The following is a 16,316-nucleotide window of genomic DNA, read 5'->3' on the forward strand; positions in this document are numbered from 1 at the left end:
ATTGTCTTAATGCAAATAACTAAATAGGGACGTTTCATGTTTTTTTGTTTTTTGTACCCTGTTCACCCGTAGTGTTAGTTTACTGGACGACTAGTGCACCTGATGTTTGGACGTCTTTAAGCCACACATCAGATGAAGAGGGCTCAGATGTTCAGCCACTTTACTGGCTTTTAAAGGATAAGTTCAAACAAAAAGGAAAATTCAGTCATCATCTACTCAACCCCACGCCGATGGAAAGTTTTTTACGAAGTTTCGCAGTCCGCAAAACATTTCTGGAGCTTCACAGCAAAACAGCGCTGTAGCATTCTACTGAACAACTGAAGTAGATGGGGACTTGCTTTAAAAATATAACTAGAAATAAACATGATATGGCTCCTCACAGCTCGTCCAGCATAATCCAAGTCTACAAAAGCCCAAAGATTAGAAAAAGACGTTATTTACAACATTTTTAAAGCCAAAATCTTCACCTGACTTGCCATTGGTGTAGATCGTGACTAAATTTTCATTTTTGGGTGAACTTATCCTTTAAAGATGGTTTTGAATCTCCTGGAGAAGTATGTGTTTGTGTGTGTGTATGTGTCACTTTGTGTCATAAAATGTGAAGGAACTAAAAAATAACATAATAAACATCTATAATATATACAGTACATTGTGGTGATACTTTTCATTATTTGTCTCCTGGACCAGAATGCTTTTGTTTAATCTGGATGATATCATTTGTGTCAAGTGAGATATAATTATTGCATTATGGCTGTAGAATGAGTCTCACTGTCATTCTGCAAGACATTTACAACAGTTCATCCTTTAATGTTAGTTCACATATTATCTTTGTCTCTGAACCATATGCTCTCTGAGCAGCTGTCTGGGTATTTGAAATGTCAGTCAATTGGCTTTGAGTTTAACTGTAATTTGTGGGAAGAGTAATCTTAGTTGCAGTGTAGCTGAGCCAGTTGGTAACTTCATTGGTGTTGGCTTCACTTGATTTACGCAATCGGTGGTCCTTTTGTCATGTGAAACAAAACCACCACTAGGGGGTTGTACTGCCTTACAAACAAGGCTATGGCTGATGAAGCATCAGGAGTCTTAGCTCCCATTACAGACCCACACCTGACACATTCACAGAAAAAGCCACATTATTATACAGTTTGTTCGCAGTAATAATGGCAAACAAGACCACATTTAAAATACACCTCTTCTTTATTTCAAGAGTAAAAACATCATACAGAAAAATGTAATATTATAAATGCAATCTACAAACTTGATGAGATGAATGTTTTCTTTAAATCCTTCCCTTCTATCAGCAACACTTCAGCATGTCAAACATGTAATAATGATAATAATAATCCTAATGAGAGCAAGAATAGTCATAAAAACAGATCAAATGAAAACATGTAACTGCTGCAAACAATAAATATCCAGTCCTCCAGACACGCTGTCATATTCCTCATAACGACATAATAAGAAAAATTGAAAATGAGTAGCTCGATGATTATAGTACACTCTTTAAAAATCCCACGAGGATGTAAACTGAAGCCAACTGAGCTGCAGTGACTTTGAAGCATCTTAACCACTAATCCTCTGCAGCCGCTGGTTGGTTTATTTAATTAAACAATAAAAAATAAATATGCGTGTGTGTGTGTGTGTGTGTGTGTAAGTGGGAGTGGTTTCTTACAGTTATTAAGATTGCATAACTGGAGTCTGGATTTGTATGCTGCATGTGTGTGCAGGACTTTTAAAAGTTCATGATTAGAAAAGAAAAACACAAATGTTGCACTCAAATGGTTGAAAATCATATTTCTGTATCTATCATGTTGATTTTAAGCTGATATGCATGATGCGTGACAGAATTTAGCAGTTTTTGATCGATGGATTTGATATGTGTTTCTCTCATTGGTGCAGCATCTCTCACCTCATACATACTGTTTGCTAAAATTATAAAAGCCAGGTATGGTCTGTTTCTCTACACCCACCCATATTTACATATGTACATTCATTTACATGCTCTATTCTAAAAAAGTGATATCTGCCCTTCTATATTTTCAGCCCAGGTCTCAAATGACAATTGTAGCCTCTAACTGCCATTGGGATGCAGTGTTGTTCAAAAGAATTGCTGTGATACAGTATTGGGGCCAACTTTAAAGGAGACATATTCTGCTCATTTTTAGGTTCATAATTTTACATTGAGCTGCTACTAGAATAGGTTTACATGCTTTTAATGTTCAATGTTGTCTGAAACGCTTTGTTTTAGCTCCAGTCTCTTTAAGGCCCCACCTCCTGAATACCCAGTTTGCCCTGATTGGTCAGTCTACACAAGCCTGACCCAGCACCACTTACAACAACAGGGCAGCTGTGCTAAATCAATTCTTACATGCCAAACTAGCTGCTATGCGTACGTTATGCAAAGGTGTGACATGGTGACGTAGTGTGATGTCACAAAGTCACGGAAATAAAGGCGGAACAACTGAGGAGGCGTTTCAGGGGCAGTGTTTTCAGTGGGAGAGAGGAGCTTCTGTTGGTGCAGACTTAAAAATAAAAAAAAAACATAATAGGTCTCCTTTAAGAGCACATTTTGGTCCCTGATCACCTACTAGGACCTAATCTAAGAGTCTAAAAGTTACAAATGTTATCAAAGCTGACTGCAGGTAGGTGCCAATGCTGAATGAATGTTTCTCAAACCGCAGTGAGCTTCTTCTGTTAAGATTACATTCAACATCTACAAGGCCTAAAACCTCCACCCACCTGCAGTTCCCATGTGAGCAGAAGAGAAGCTAGATCACTTAACTATATATAAAAAATATTAGGAAACAAAAAAATGTTGAATTTGATAACGTTTTCCTCCACGTAATACTTACTGTAGTGCTACTGTGGTCTTTAATCAAGTGTCATATGACCCAAAATAGATATTTTATGTCAGCTGAGCTATATTTGCTATTTGAAAGCCTTCTTAGTCATACGGGACTTGATTGAAGACGTTTTCTTCTGTTTTTAACGTACACACTTGTTTGTTTCAGTCTCTGCTGTCATTTTGTCAGTAATGTATTCCACAGTGGTGTAGTCCTCACTTCACTGTACACAAGAAAAACTATGCATCTATTATAATGGGCGCATAAGCAAAAGTGTGCATATGTAGATGTGTCAGTCTACATGTACTCCATGTAGCCCATGTGTGGTTTTGCCCCTGCGTTTATGTTTTTTACATGGAAGCACAAATACAGGAGCTCAGAGTTTTCTCCTCCTCCTCCTTCCTTCTAGTGTCAGGTGTTGACAACTTTGTCATCACTTTCCACTCTGCCCTTTGAGTTGAACTTCCATGATACATCTGTAAAGTACAATGTTTGTTTATATAATAATAAATACAGTTGTAATAATCCCCTTATCGTGTGAATAGGAACAACTTCTTCCAGCAGGAGGTGGTTCTTGTGTCTTTTTTGGTGTCAGTTGTCTTGAAACACCCTCCATGCCGGCTGTCAGGTCGTCACCGAACGATGAGATCATCTTCAGCGAGGTAGTGATATCGTACACTGTCTCTCTGTCTCTTCACCTGGAAGAGGGAGTCAAAATGTCAGGGAGGTGGCAGGATGAGGACGTGAAGCACAGAATGAAAGAAGGAGTGAAACTCTTTAGCCTTCTCGAAGCACTTGCATCTCGTTATTCACTCATTTGGGCTGATTTGATGCACAGATGATTGCCTACTTAAGAGATTCTTTTGAAATTCACCAGATAGTTCTGACAATAGGCCGGGCCACATGCTTACGGTAATCATGCTGATTCAGAGAGTGCTGGAACATGTGCACGAGAGGACCAGAGGAAACAGAAGAAACTCATTTCCTAAGTCATTTCACAGAAACTCTCTGCTCATCTGATAAACTGATCATGCTGTCTGTCATTTCCTCTCCCAGTGAAACAGACTACATTATTCAGTGTTGATGATCTCAAACCACTTTGCAGCACTTTAACCCCTAAGTGTGGAAGAAAATAGAGAGAGAAGTGGAAGGAGAGACGCAATTACAGCAAGAGGAGGGAAGGAAGTGTGCGTTGTACCTCCTGATGCCGGATGATGAGGAACAGAAGGATTTCCCTCCAAACAGGGAGTTTCTTTGCTCCTGGGATGATGTCTTGGTTTCCACGACGACAGGTTTGTGCTCGGGGATCTGGGCGACTTGAAATCTGTCAGTCGAGCAAGAGATAAGATCACTGTTACATTCAGATAACATGGTAGTTTATATATAAACTTGTTATATTCAAAACCCTTTAGCCCATTGTTTACAGATGGCTCTAGCATTTCTATAACTTATCTGGAGTGTGGTAAAATGTGAAAATGTCAGCGGTGAAAGATGAATTGCGATGTTTTATGAAACAAAAAGGCCGTGGCTCACCTCCCCACAGACAGCACCGTCAGCTCTCCCTCCTTCCTCTCCTTCACTTCATTTCCTTCCACTTTTTCTACAGTATTTGGCACAGCAGCTTGTGTATGGTGGGTGTCCACAAACACTCCGCCCAGCAGGGGTCTCTTCTGCTGGTCCTTGGATGTGTCCAGGGAGGGCAGGATGAGGCTCTGAGGGGGCTTCAGAGGATCCTTCAGGGAGTCCAGGGGAGGGATGAGGACAGCGGGCCATTTTCTCTGGGCGCAGCGGGTGCAGCGGTAGCCGTGTTTGGGGGCCAGGCCCGAGAGGCCAGAGATGGTGTGGAGATGGGACTGATGGGGGCACAGCCTGGGGAGGGAGCGGAACGCGGACAGGGGAGACAGCATGGGGAACCTGGGAGGAAGAGGAAGGAGTGAAACTGATTAGATACATTTAAACACTTTTCAGGCGTTTTTACATTCAAATTAGTCAAGATAAAGGGGATTTTTTTTTATTCCATTCACTGTAAAGTATAATCTGTGATCACATACCCCTCATGATTTCTGGACACACACATACCCACGAAAAACACACACCGGTTCCCTCATCTTGGTCCTATATAGGGCCTCTTAATAGATAGTTAAAAGTGTGATATATAAGAATTTGCCACCTGTTGAATTCATACTCCAAACAAATAGGGGGGCAGCAAAGCACTTGAATAGCTGCTGCTAACTGTGTTCTCTTTATACATCCATGACTGTCGCTGTCGTTAGCTGGTTAGCTCAGTTAGCCCTGCAGCTAGCCAGAATAGTTTCACATCAAACTCTGTGAATTAAGGGGTTTATTTCAACCAAACCAGAGTGTATGCTTGTTGGATCAATGGAAAGACTAACCAAGCTGGTTTTGGCATGTTTTATGTTGTTATCTTTTACAATGTGTTGACAGAAGTTAAGCTGGTCTTAGTTCGGTAAAAGAGAGAAACTTGAATTCAGAGGGTGTATGGTTGAAAATGAGTGTCTTGACCTTTTTTTGGTTTTATTTTGGTTATTGAAAAGCTAAGAGAGCTTGTGGAAGGTGGAACTTGAGGTACAAAGTGTTGTGACGAAACAGGATGGGCCAGGGCTAGCTGCTTACAAACATTGCCTTTGTTCAGTGTGACTGTCTAAATGGAAAACAAATTGAGAATTAAAATGTGAAGTGCTCTGTGCACCCTGGGCTCTTTCCATTGTTATTTTGTGTAGAGAAAGGCAGAGCTAAAGCGATGAATGCAGCTGTGTCCCTGTGTTATATTAGTTAGTGGGTGACCTGTAGTAACCCCAGAACCTCCCACCACACACACAGGACCTGAAAGCTTTCCAGACTTCGGTGCATATCGCGCCTGTGTGTCAGAATGTTCTTGAATCTAAAGATCACATGTTACAGCAGCCCATTGAGCAGCAGAACACTGCCAGAGGCCTCTGTCACCTCTCATTATTGTGGATGTGGCATCTGTGGTAGAGTGCATAGGGGACATTTACCAACATGTAATATTGTGAGATAAGTTGAACTTAATTGATTCTGTGGGAGAAGCTTGGTCTGTAAATTGGAGTACAAAGATGACAAATGATTCTTCAGTGTCATCTCCGGCCAGCGTTAGTTTACACAGCAGTCCAAACACTCACTGCGGTCTAAAGCAACATGTTGCTGGACTTGTTAGATTAACCTCTAACTACTGCAGCAATCTTTTGACGGCCACAGATTACAACCAAATTTCCAGCCACAGCTACACTCGGCCGTGTAAATGGTGTGACTTTGAGTTACGTGACAGCCAATGAGCTTAGTGACAGAGAGGGTGTTTCAGCCTCATGACTCAAGAGACAGCGGTTACAAGTGTGTCAGACAATCACTTCAAACATGTGGGGGTGAGTCACTGCCAAGTGTCAGCTCAGTCCAGAGCTCCACTGAGGAAATGAATCCCGCAGTGAGATGACTTCTCTTAACGCTTTACTTTCCTTTTTGAACGAATAAATTGAAAACGTTTAGGCATGCATGTTCATTTCAAGGTGTAGAATACATTTTTAAGCTACCTATACGACTAAGTTTGTCGAATTCAGATCAAATTCAAAAAGTATGAAGTCAATCAAGAAGTGGAAAAGAAATAATATTATTAAATTGTAAACTAAGCTGTTATTTCCCTTTATTCACGTCATCACTAAATTCACAACTTTACATACATACAGTTACATTACATGACTGACTATCTCTGATGAGCTCTGGACCTGAAGACATTTATTCAGTGTAGAGATACATCTGTTTTTTCCTCCTGCATCTAGCAGTACACAACAGATCGTGAAAAAGTATGAGGAAGTATGTTTTATTTATAATAAGAAGAATTAAAGCGTGTTTGTAATGGAAAATATGAACCATTACCATGTTTTTTTTTTAAAAAAGTAGCTCTACTGGGAGTTTGACGCAAGTCATAAATATTTTCCATTAGTTTACCTCAAAACTATGTGCAATTGTAAAGATTGATATATCTGATGTTAGTGGACCACATCCGTCTGAAGAGCTTTCTGCTTTCATCTCAGAAGAGCAACTTTCTCTAACTTTTGACAAGGTTTTCTCTCCTCTCTCTGCCTGAACCTCCTGCCATAAAAGCACTTAGACTTTGTTTTATTAGAGCCTCTTGCCAGGCAGCGACAGGAGCCTCCTTCCAAAGATTTCACTGCCTCGCTTCACCCAAACTTTCCTTGGCTTTCCTAACTTCACCATGACTGAGGAAAAGTATGTAATGATTTGTGTGTGTGTGTGTAACGGTGTGTGGTCTCGTACTTGATTGACGAGCCTTTGCTTATGGACATCTGTTTGCTCTCGTACTCCAGCAGCAGTTCCTCCAGCGCAGCAGCATTTTCTGCAACACACACAGACATTCAGATGAGACTCAATCAATGATGTTGATGGCAGAGTTTTATCTGCTCCAATCAATACTCTAAATTTGATTGATCAATCCCCAGATGTGTTTTAGACCATATCAAAAGTTTATGAATGACATTTATCTTTGTGCTTATTAGTGATTGATTGGAAAAGTTGACTTTCATGGGAAAACAAGTCCAGATGCATCAATGTTTTTGTGTGGTAAAGGTAAACTCCCTCAGGTTTGATTTCCCTCTATTCCCAACATTAACCATCTGGGATGAAGTTAAGCAGCTGACAGTCTGAGCTTGCAGCAGTGGGGACAGTCTCTGACGTACTGGGATGACACTGTGTTCCCCTCTAAAGCCACAAGAGATGAAGGGCTCTGACCACTAGCACATACGTGACATTACTGTCGCTCAGCTCTTACCTTTCTTCTCAGTAATGAGGCGAACCAGAACACTGATGGTGTCTTCATTCAGGTCATCAGATATGTAGGGACAATTGTTACCTGAAGCGAGCACAAGGGACAGAGACAGAGAAGATTAGTCTTAATCAATGGACATATATTTTCTATTAATGTATCTTGCATTTTAGGTTCTAAAACTAGTATATTTACATTTTTGACAGTATTTACATACATATAACACAATGTACAAACTATGCCATATGCATATATCAACAAGTAGTATAATCTTAATATGTAGTGGAAGATACCTGCAGCATAGTTCAAACATTTAAATTATCACCAGAATGTGAAGAAATGACAGTGTTGGGGTTATGTTAGAGAGTGTATGTATGTACTGTGTTGCAGAGATAAATACTGAGGTTAGCATGCTAACCAGCTAGCCCCTAGACATTTTTTTTTTGTCAAGAGGTGATAGTCTGATAGTAAACAGCACCAACACTCCCCTCATGGTCTGAGCTCGACCGCTAGCTGCAACATCAACTTACTAGCTAACAGCAGCAAGCCGTGTGTTGGCAGCTGTTTAGAGTGGTGAAGAGAACGAAAACTCGACAGGTGGCCAATTCTTACAAATTGTGCCTTTAACTACCCATCTTTTATTTCTATCTTATTGGAATAATAATAATAATATATTGGTGTGTATTTTAAATTGAATGTGCAGTTCACCCATATTTTTCAAATATAAACTTTGACATATTAACATATATTTTTGTGTATCTGTCCTATTGGGGCTATTTATCATAAATACAGGTAGACACACTCTCATCAAACAGATTTCCATTACGACAACTTCCCCTCACAGCTGTCAGAAAGAGAGTGAGCGCAGTTCACACAGTGCATGTCACGGCTTGGATATTTTGCCCCGCTGCACGATGGGACTGATAAGGATGGATGCGGATGACTGAACAGCAAAGAATAGCTATGCCTCCATGGTAACCTCCCCGACCATCCCATAATAGCACAGCACAGTGAGGCAGCTGAGAGGAGTGCGACGAGGGCACGGGGGGGGGGGGGGGGGGGGGGGGGGGGGGTCCAGAATAGCTCACTCAGCGATCACGCTCCATTCAGCTCTGTTGAAGCACACAGGACTCTCTCTGTGTGTGTGTGTGTGTGTGTGTACAGTATGTGTGCAATGTACCAGACCCCCAATGCCAGGTGACTGTGTGTCTGTGTGTTACACAGCAAAATGTGACCGTATAAATGCATTTGTGTCCGTGTGTGTTTCTCTTTCTCGCATAAGCCGTGTTAGGCTGTTGTTAGGCCGTAACAATACAGAGGCTGTTGCTATGCGAGGATAATGGCGTCCATTTCACTCATTCTCTCCTATTTATTCCTTTAACAAAGTCTGATCCATGAGTTCAGTGTTTCAGTGTCCAAGACACCAGGCAGCCATGTTGTTTTCAGATGAGTATCTGTTTAGTCCGTTTGACTTTTGAGCAGCAGAATTGAAAAACTCAGTTGATGCTGACCTCTGGGTTTAAACGCAGCAGCCCTGTGGAGCTACCAAAACTGCAGCAACTGCCCTTGTGGCCGAGCAGACTGAGCTTCATGCTGCATAAACACAAAGTCACGACATTTCTTGTGTTATCGACCTCCACATTTGCCCTTTCTGTTCCCCTCCTTCAGCTTTCCTGTCAACAGTCAAACTTTTCTCTGTCTGCACCTCTGCAGAGTCTGATTTTAGCCCTGCCGAGCTAAGCTTTGGCCTTGCTGCAATTCATCCCCGTGGGTGTTCCCCCTGAATGGAGATGATGAGAAAAGTGCTGGGGTAGGAAGTTTACCTCTAACCTTAGCCAAGTCAGGACTTCAGCAGAGATACAGACAGACAGACAGACAGACAGCACACTGCAGAGTTACATAACAAAAGAGGGAATGAGGCAGGGAGAGAAAGTTTTCCTCTGCAGCTTCCTCAGCCTCCCACTGCCCTCTGATCATTCTTTTATTCTTACTGTTTTTTAACTGCAGTCTTTTACTTCCTTACTTTACCCTCTTCCTGTCGACTTTACAAACTTTATTTGGCTTTCGCTTCCCTCTCTTGTCCTTTATCTGTTTCCCTCACACCTGCAGACTTACACTTTATCACTGCACCTCTGCATCATCTGTCCTCACAGCTGCTGTGCAAGAGGGTGAAGGAGGAGGCGATAAGGTGTCCCAAAACAACCCTGGCTGCTGTCACTTGCTTCCAATGGACACTGCTACATTTGTAAAATGTTAGCATTGATATTGTTTTATTTTATTTATACCCCAAGGCCGCAATTGTGCCTTCAGCTCATTAAAAGTGATGAAAAGTAAATTAGGTAATCATAAAATCCCTTTTCATTGATATAAATGCCCTTTTAAATGATCATTTTTCACTCTTGTAATTAACACATTTGACACCTAAGGGGGTTCATTATAGAAAACACATATAGCTAACTTAAATGTTAAGGACATTTCTACCATAGAAATTGAGAAAACAGATTTAAAAATGGGTAAAATATAAGAAAGGAGGAGGGAGAACAACCCAGAAAGGAACAAGGAGATGAGACAGACAAGGAGAAAGAAAGAGGAGACATAAACCATGAGGTGAGGACTCGATTGAATTATTGATCCGGCTGGGAAAGGAGAGATGGATGCACAGTGTCGTGTTCAGACGAGAAGGGGAGGAGGTGATAGGGAGCCAAGAAATCGGATGAATGGGGAGTATGAGGAATGATAAAGAGAGCGTAGGGAAGGGGGGGTTCAGGGAGTTTCCCTTTCGGTGCAGGGACGTCTTAAGTTTCACAACAAAGAGCTCGGAGAGGAGGAGACCAAGGCAACGCTGAAAACAAAAGGCAGAGATCACTGACAGAACTGCTGCTGCCTTGACCTCTGTCTGTCCTCACAAATGCCGGAAATTTATGAGGAGAGTTGATGATGACTAAAGTCTCTTTTGTGATTCTGCAATGTATATACTTTTTTGGATAAAGAATAATGATGATTTGATGTCATGAGTAGCATTTTATAGGCAACTATAAGTAACTGGAATAAAGGATAATTTGATGTTTGCAGCTTTTAAATCCTCATGACGGATATATTAAGGTCTCCAAAGCAGCAGGTGTTGTGCAAACGTCAACAGTTTCTTGACAGAAAGTCGGATCTGTCAAGGCGGCAGCTGTGCTCTGACGCTCCTGATGCCTGACGCTGCGTATGGCTGCGTGGCCGCCACACAGCTTTCCTCTGAGCTTTCCTCACCATCAGGTGAGTGAAGGAAAAGCCAGCTTAGCCTTTAAATCTGCTTATGCTTACACACTAAATGACAGTAAGTGCCAGTCATGTTTGCTGTCTGTGGAGTTGATACACGCAGAGCCCCTGAGGATACTGTGTCCAACTGTGGAGTAGAATACCTGGTGAAAACAGTCGTGCTCATCTGCATCAGAAACAACAGAGCACTCAGGCTGTCAGTCTGTTGGCTACAGTAGAGTGGCCTGTATGCATAGATAGTATTAAAGCATGAAAAGGAACTGTAAAATAGTGAGTAAAATAACTTGAATGATTTAACTTGATGAGCTTTTTATAGCCTCTGCAGGTTAATGGCTGTTTAAAGTAATACTTCAACATGTTGGGAAATACACTCATTATTACTCATTATGATTTAGATTGATATCACTTTTGTGTATGTCCATTAAAGGTGCAATATGTGAGAATCAGCCACCTGTCGAAGTCAACTCCAAACAAACAGGGGGCAGCATTTCACTAGAATAATCGCTAGCTGCTGCTAATTGTAGCTGCTGTTAGCTAATTAGCTCAGTTAGCTGTACAGTAAGCGGTCCTGTAAGCTGACTCTGCCTGGACTGGGAGCACGTAGCACTTAGGGAGTGTTGGTGTTGTTCACACTGCTAGCACAGGAGCTTCGAACCACCGGGACTGAATGCAGCCTTTGAGACTGATGACAGGACAGTGAGCAGGCTAGCTGGTTAGCATGCTATCTTCAGTAGATATTGTCAAAATGTTTATTTCTTCATGTTCTGTTGATAACTTTAATTCATTTTTTAACGTTTTAAACTACAAATCTTACATATTGCTCCCTTAAATATATAGATACAGCTGGAAGGCAGCATTTAGCTTAGCATAAAGACTGTAAGCAGGGGGAAACGCCTAGCTTAGCTCTGTCCAACAGTTCTAAAAACAAATTACTACACTTATTAACGTGTTAAATCTCACTTGTTTGATTCGAACAAAAATGAAAGCTTAAACCTATGTAACCTCTGATGAGGAGACCCAGGCTAGCTGTCTCCCCCTGTGTCCAGTCTTTGTGCTAAGCTAAGCTAACCACCTGCTGGCTGCAGCTGCATCCATATGAGAGTGGTATCAATATCTTGACAAGAAAGCAAATAAGTGCATTTCTCAATAGTTTCCAAATGAGCTATTGCATTAAGCTCCGTCCACTTTTTTTATGACGCAACCACGTGAACACAATAGCGAGTTTGCTGAATTGAATGAACTCTCTCTGACTCACATTTTGAGTTTGTGCAACCATAAAATTCATCCAGGCGCCTCATAGCAGACACAGTTTATGTAAACGTCACGCGTTTAATGTGGAAACTTACCAGGAAGTCCACACATCTGAGAAATGCTACAGTAGATAACATTTCCCATGTGACCTGAGGGGTTCACCTGCTATACAAACCTGAGAACAGGTTCAGCACATCAAGTACAATGGATACAATATAAAGGAGATATGGGTGTACTTCTAACATTGTGTGCGGCAATGTGGGTCTGTACAGAAAATATAGCTGGTGTTTGCTTCACCATCGAGATCAAACCAGGCGTAATGACTGGCACAGGTGAGTTGTCGCCTTACAAGAACGGACTCAAAGAGGAAAGAAATGATTTTCATTTGGGTTAAAGGCTGAAGCACTGCAGGTCTTTGAAGAGTCCTCAAAGGACAGGACTAAAGAGCACTCATGTTACTCTGAGGCTGTGCGACCGCAGAGAATGGGTGTGGTAACTCAACACTTGTTTTATTGCCTGATCCCTCTGTATTTGTGTTTGTCTCACTAACGTTCTCTCTCTAAACTCTATTTAGTTATTGATATGACTCTTTCAGTTAATACCGCCTCCATCCCTCTGGATCTCCCTCTTCCTCTGCCCTCCCACGCCTCTCTTTATGCTTCTTTCTCTGTTTACTCAAGTCAGTTTCTCTCTGACGTAAGCAGGGCGAGCGAGTTTATGGGAATGCTTTTCTTCCCCCTTTTCAGATAGGAAAAATGACAAGAATAACAGCGCGGGCTTAGGAAAACACAGCATGCATGACATGTAATGACCCCAGCGAGGTCAAAGTTTAAAAAGATTTAAAAAAGCCTTCCATGTAGGCTTGCGTGCAGACACATCAGAGAGGAACATGGACTGTGGCTGCAGGCAGGGACACTGGCCTTTGGGCCTAACAACACTTGACCACATCGTGTGCATGCATGTGTGCTAATTTGGCATTTTTATGGCCGAACGTGACAACAACCTGAACAAAATACTAGTTTAGTCTTCTTTTCTTCTCTCCCTTCATTTCATCTCTCGTTCTAAATCTTTTTCTGTCATTTCATCTCTCTTACCTTCTTTCTGTGGTGTGGGAGTCTCTTCATCCCCTCCTTCCTTGTCAGCAGAGCAGCGGTATCCCTTCTTCTTCAGGATGTTGCAGATGAGGATACCCAGCAGGCCCATCACGCAGAAAACTGGCACCAAAGCGAACACGGCGTACTCGGCCGTCTTCTCCTCAGCGCTGCGTACCACCGTGCCGTTGACCGGCCCTGCTGCGCCGCTGGAGGGCCCTTTACCCACGGTGCGGACTGTCCTGACATGAACAGATGCTGAGAGAGAGGAGAAGAAGAAGAAGAAGAGCAGGATGTAAGAGCAGAAACATGGTCTTATATTTAGGTTTTCAGATGCAACGCTGCAGGTTCAATCTTACTTTTCACACAGGGACTTTGGAAGGAAACTTCCCCTGTGGCAGTGGAGTGAAACCTACATATGGAAAAGAGAAGGAAGAGAAGAGAGTATAATTAGAGAGATGGACAGAGAATGGAAAAAAAGAATGAAAGAATGAATCAGCGGTTTTAGCCTGTGGCATATTTTGCTTGGTGTTTCATGCTGCCTGCCCATTGCGGTGAATGACATACTGCCTGTGTATGTGTGTGTGTTTCTGTGTGTGTGAGCGGGTGTTTTCCTGTTTTCTCGACACAGAGAAAATGACAGGGATTAATATAGAACAAATAAAAGTTTACAAGCTACATGTTGGAGCAAAGCTCTTTGAATGTCAAGCCTGTAGATTAATTCAGCTGTGGGCGGATTAACAAGCAGACAGGTATGACAGTGACAGACAGTGTGAGAGACAGACAGGCAGTCCTTACCCAGCCAGACAGGCTCCACAGACAGCATCAGAGGTCTCGGTGCCAGGGGTTGCAACCTCACGGCTGAGGGTCTTGCAGGAGGCGTGTGGACGGCAAAGTTCAGAGTCCAACGTGTCTGAAAAGCTTCCAGTCGGACACGAACGGCATCGCACTTCCTCCGTTGGGCTCTGGATCTGCTCACAAGCCTGGCAAGAAAGAAAACATCATGAAACATCTCGATGGTTCTGTCAAAGTTACACACAATAGGAAGCTTTTAGTTATGACTCCTTATAAGTCTCTGTTAGAACTGGAATTAAAACAGTATCTTCTTTATACTTTCACATAAAAAGCTACATAGACTGTTGAACAAACACATGAGTGATGAATGGTAGTCTTGTTGTATCAGCATGTTATCTACAATAACGTCATAAGTACAACCTGCAACATGAGACACACTGAAAAAAAATCCCCCCTTTGGTTATAAAGCAATATCACATACACATGTTTTTGATCAGTAAACACTGATTTATGGAAGCAAACAACATGATTTATGTTGACTGTGGTGACACTAAACATAAATTATCAGGTTAGAGTTGCAATCAAATGATAAAATCTCTGACCAGGGGCTTCACTGTATTTGTAGTTGTAGCTGGTGGGAATAAACGTTTTTGTGAAAAACCTTTAAAACAGTTTGGGAGGTGAGGATAATTTAAGGAACATGGGGGGAGGGAAGTTCCAGTGTCTTAGGGGACAAAAAAGTAAATAGAAGAGCACAAAAGCACTTAACAACAGATATTGCAATAGCAGAGATATAATGCCCCTCAAAGCGGGGTCAATCATTGTAATTATCAGGTTATAATCTCACCTTTGACGGCTCCTGGCCAGCAGGGCACTGCAGACACACACATCCTTCCCTCCACCGACACTGCACTGCTGCAGTCCCACCACAGCCGAGCACCTTGAAGACGCACACACACAAGCTCATGAATCAGTGGAGGTGCAGTTTAACTGTGAGCACACACTTAAATCATGATTTTCATGCCACCCGGTCTGAACACAAACACATATTTACCGTGAGAAGGACAAGAGCTGAGCAGCAAAGGTGGTTCCTCATCTTCTTCAATGTATTCTTCTATGTTCATATGATCTGAAGGAGACAAGGGACAGGGAGGACAAAGGGTTAATCACATGATTTACAGTAAAGTGCATGATAAAAATCAACCTCAGTCAACACAACTGTGCTCTTTAATCAAACACAATTCATTATTAAGTGCCAAGAACTTTTGTCTCCTCAGAAATTGATGACATTACAAGCCAAACATTTTCTGTGTCACACATACAGTAGAAAAGCATGCACAGTCACACACAAAGCCACACACACACTCACTGGTGAAAAACACCTGAGTCATTTTTGTGACTTATCCAGAGCGCAGTGAACCGACTGACATGGAAGTAAGGAGCAGCTGCAAATGCCGTAAATAACATTTAACATGAATCAGGACCTTTTTTTGGACAGGAGTGAAGAAACCAGGGCTTTCCTGAGGCTATTTTTGTGCCGTGCCTACTCACATGCACATTTAAAGCACTTATTCATGCTGCAACACAGTCATTTGCCGCCTCAACACTTGACATTACCTGCGCCAGGAGTTCACTTACATTTAGGTGAGTTAGAAAAATACTTTTTTAAGGATTAATGTAACACAATAATATATTATATTTTCTGATATTTGAAGTAAATGAAAGGAAAAGCTTTGGGTCTGCAGTTATGGGTCATGAGTTTGGATATGTGACCCACATTGAAGCAACTATAGTGTTACACAGAAACAATGTTGTTATCTCGTAAGTTAGCTATTTGCAGTCGGCAGACTGTTTGAGATAGGATTACTCCCTACATCACACACACATACATACATACATATCCATAGGCACACAGAACAAGTGGTTGGTGAGGCATTTATTGCTGCCCTTTACTGATGCTTCAATATAACTTCACGGTCATTGGGTCCATTTATAGCATGCTGAAACTCACACCGGCTCACCTAGATTTGAGTTTCCCATGTTCAGTGTAACATAAAGCATAAAGAAAACACGATGTATATGTACGTTGACGATGATATTTTATATTTAAGAGTCGGCCGGGTGTCCACCCAACAAGCTGAAGATTAAGATTCAATCCGTTGCCACTTTAAACCTAAAAAAAATTATTATTATCAAGATATATTATCAAGACCTGCAGATTTGCTTGACTCGCTCCATTAAACATGTGATAACAGT

At 41.8% G+C, this 16,316-nt stretch overlaps 1 protein-coding gene across 1 annotated transcript in view; it reads right to left on the reverse strand.

The window, feature by feature from the left end:
* Positions 1-1,184: 1,184 nt before the first annotated feature.
* The window catches only part of relt (RELT TNF receptor), a 30,758-nt gene continuing 15,626 nt past the window's right edge, over positions 1,185-16,316 (reverse strand). The window contains exons 2-11 of the mRNA XM_073491198.1: positions 15,115-15,189; positions 14,908-15,000; positions 14,064-14,248; positions 13,625-13,677; positions 13,269-13,523; positions 7,666-7,746; positions 7,155-7,233; positions 4,377-4,757; positions 4,042-4,167; positions 1,185-3,541 (exon numbers count right to left, since the gene is read on the reverse strand). Coding sequence (XP_073347299.1) covers positions 3,538-3,541; positions 4,042-4,167; positions 4,377-4,757; positions 7,155-7,233; positions 7,666-7,746; positions 13,269-13,523; positions 13,625-13,677; positions 14,064-14,248; positions 14,908-15,000; positions 15,115-15,156 — 1,299 coding nt within the window. The 5' untranslated portion in view covers positions 15,157-15,189 and the 3' untranslated portion in view covers positions 1,185-3,537. The remainder of the gene's footprint in view (positions 3,542-4,041; positions 4,168-4,376; positions 4,758-7,154; positions 7,234-7,665; positions 7,747-13,268; positions 13,524-13,624; positions 13,678-14,063; positions 14,249-14,907; positions 15,001-15,114; positions 15,190-16,316) is intronic.

The sequence above is a fragment of the Pagrus major genome, chromosome 2, assembly GCF_040436345.1.
Source record: "Pagrus major chromosome 2, Pma_NU_1.0".
Taxonomy (NCBI): Eukaryota; Metazoa; Chordata; class Actinopteri; order Spariformes; family Sparidae; genus Pagrus; species Pagrus major.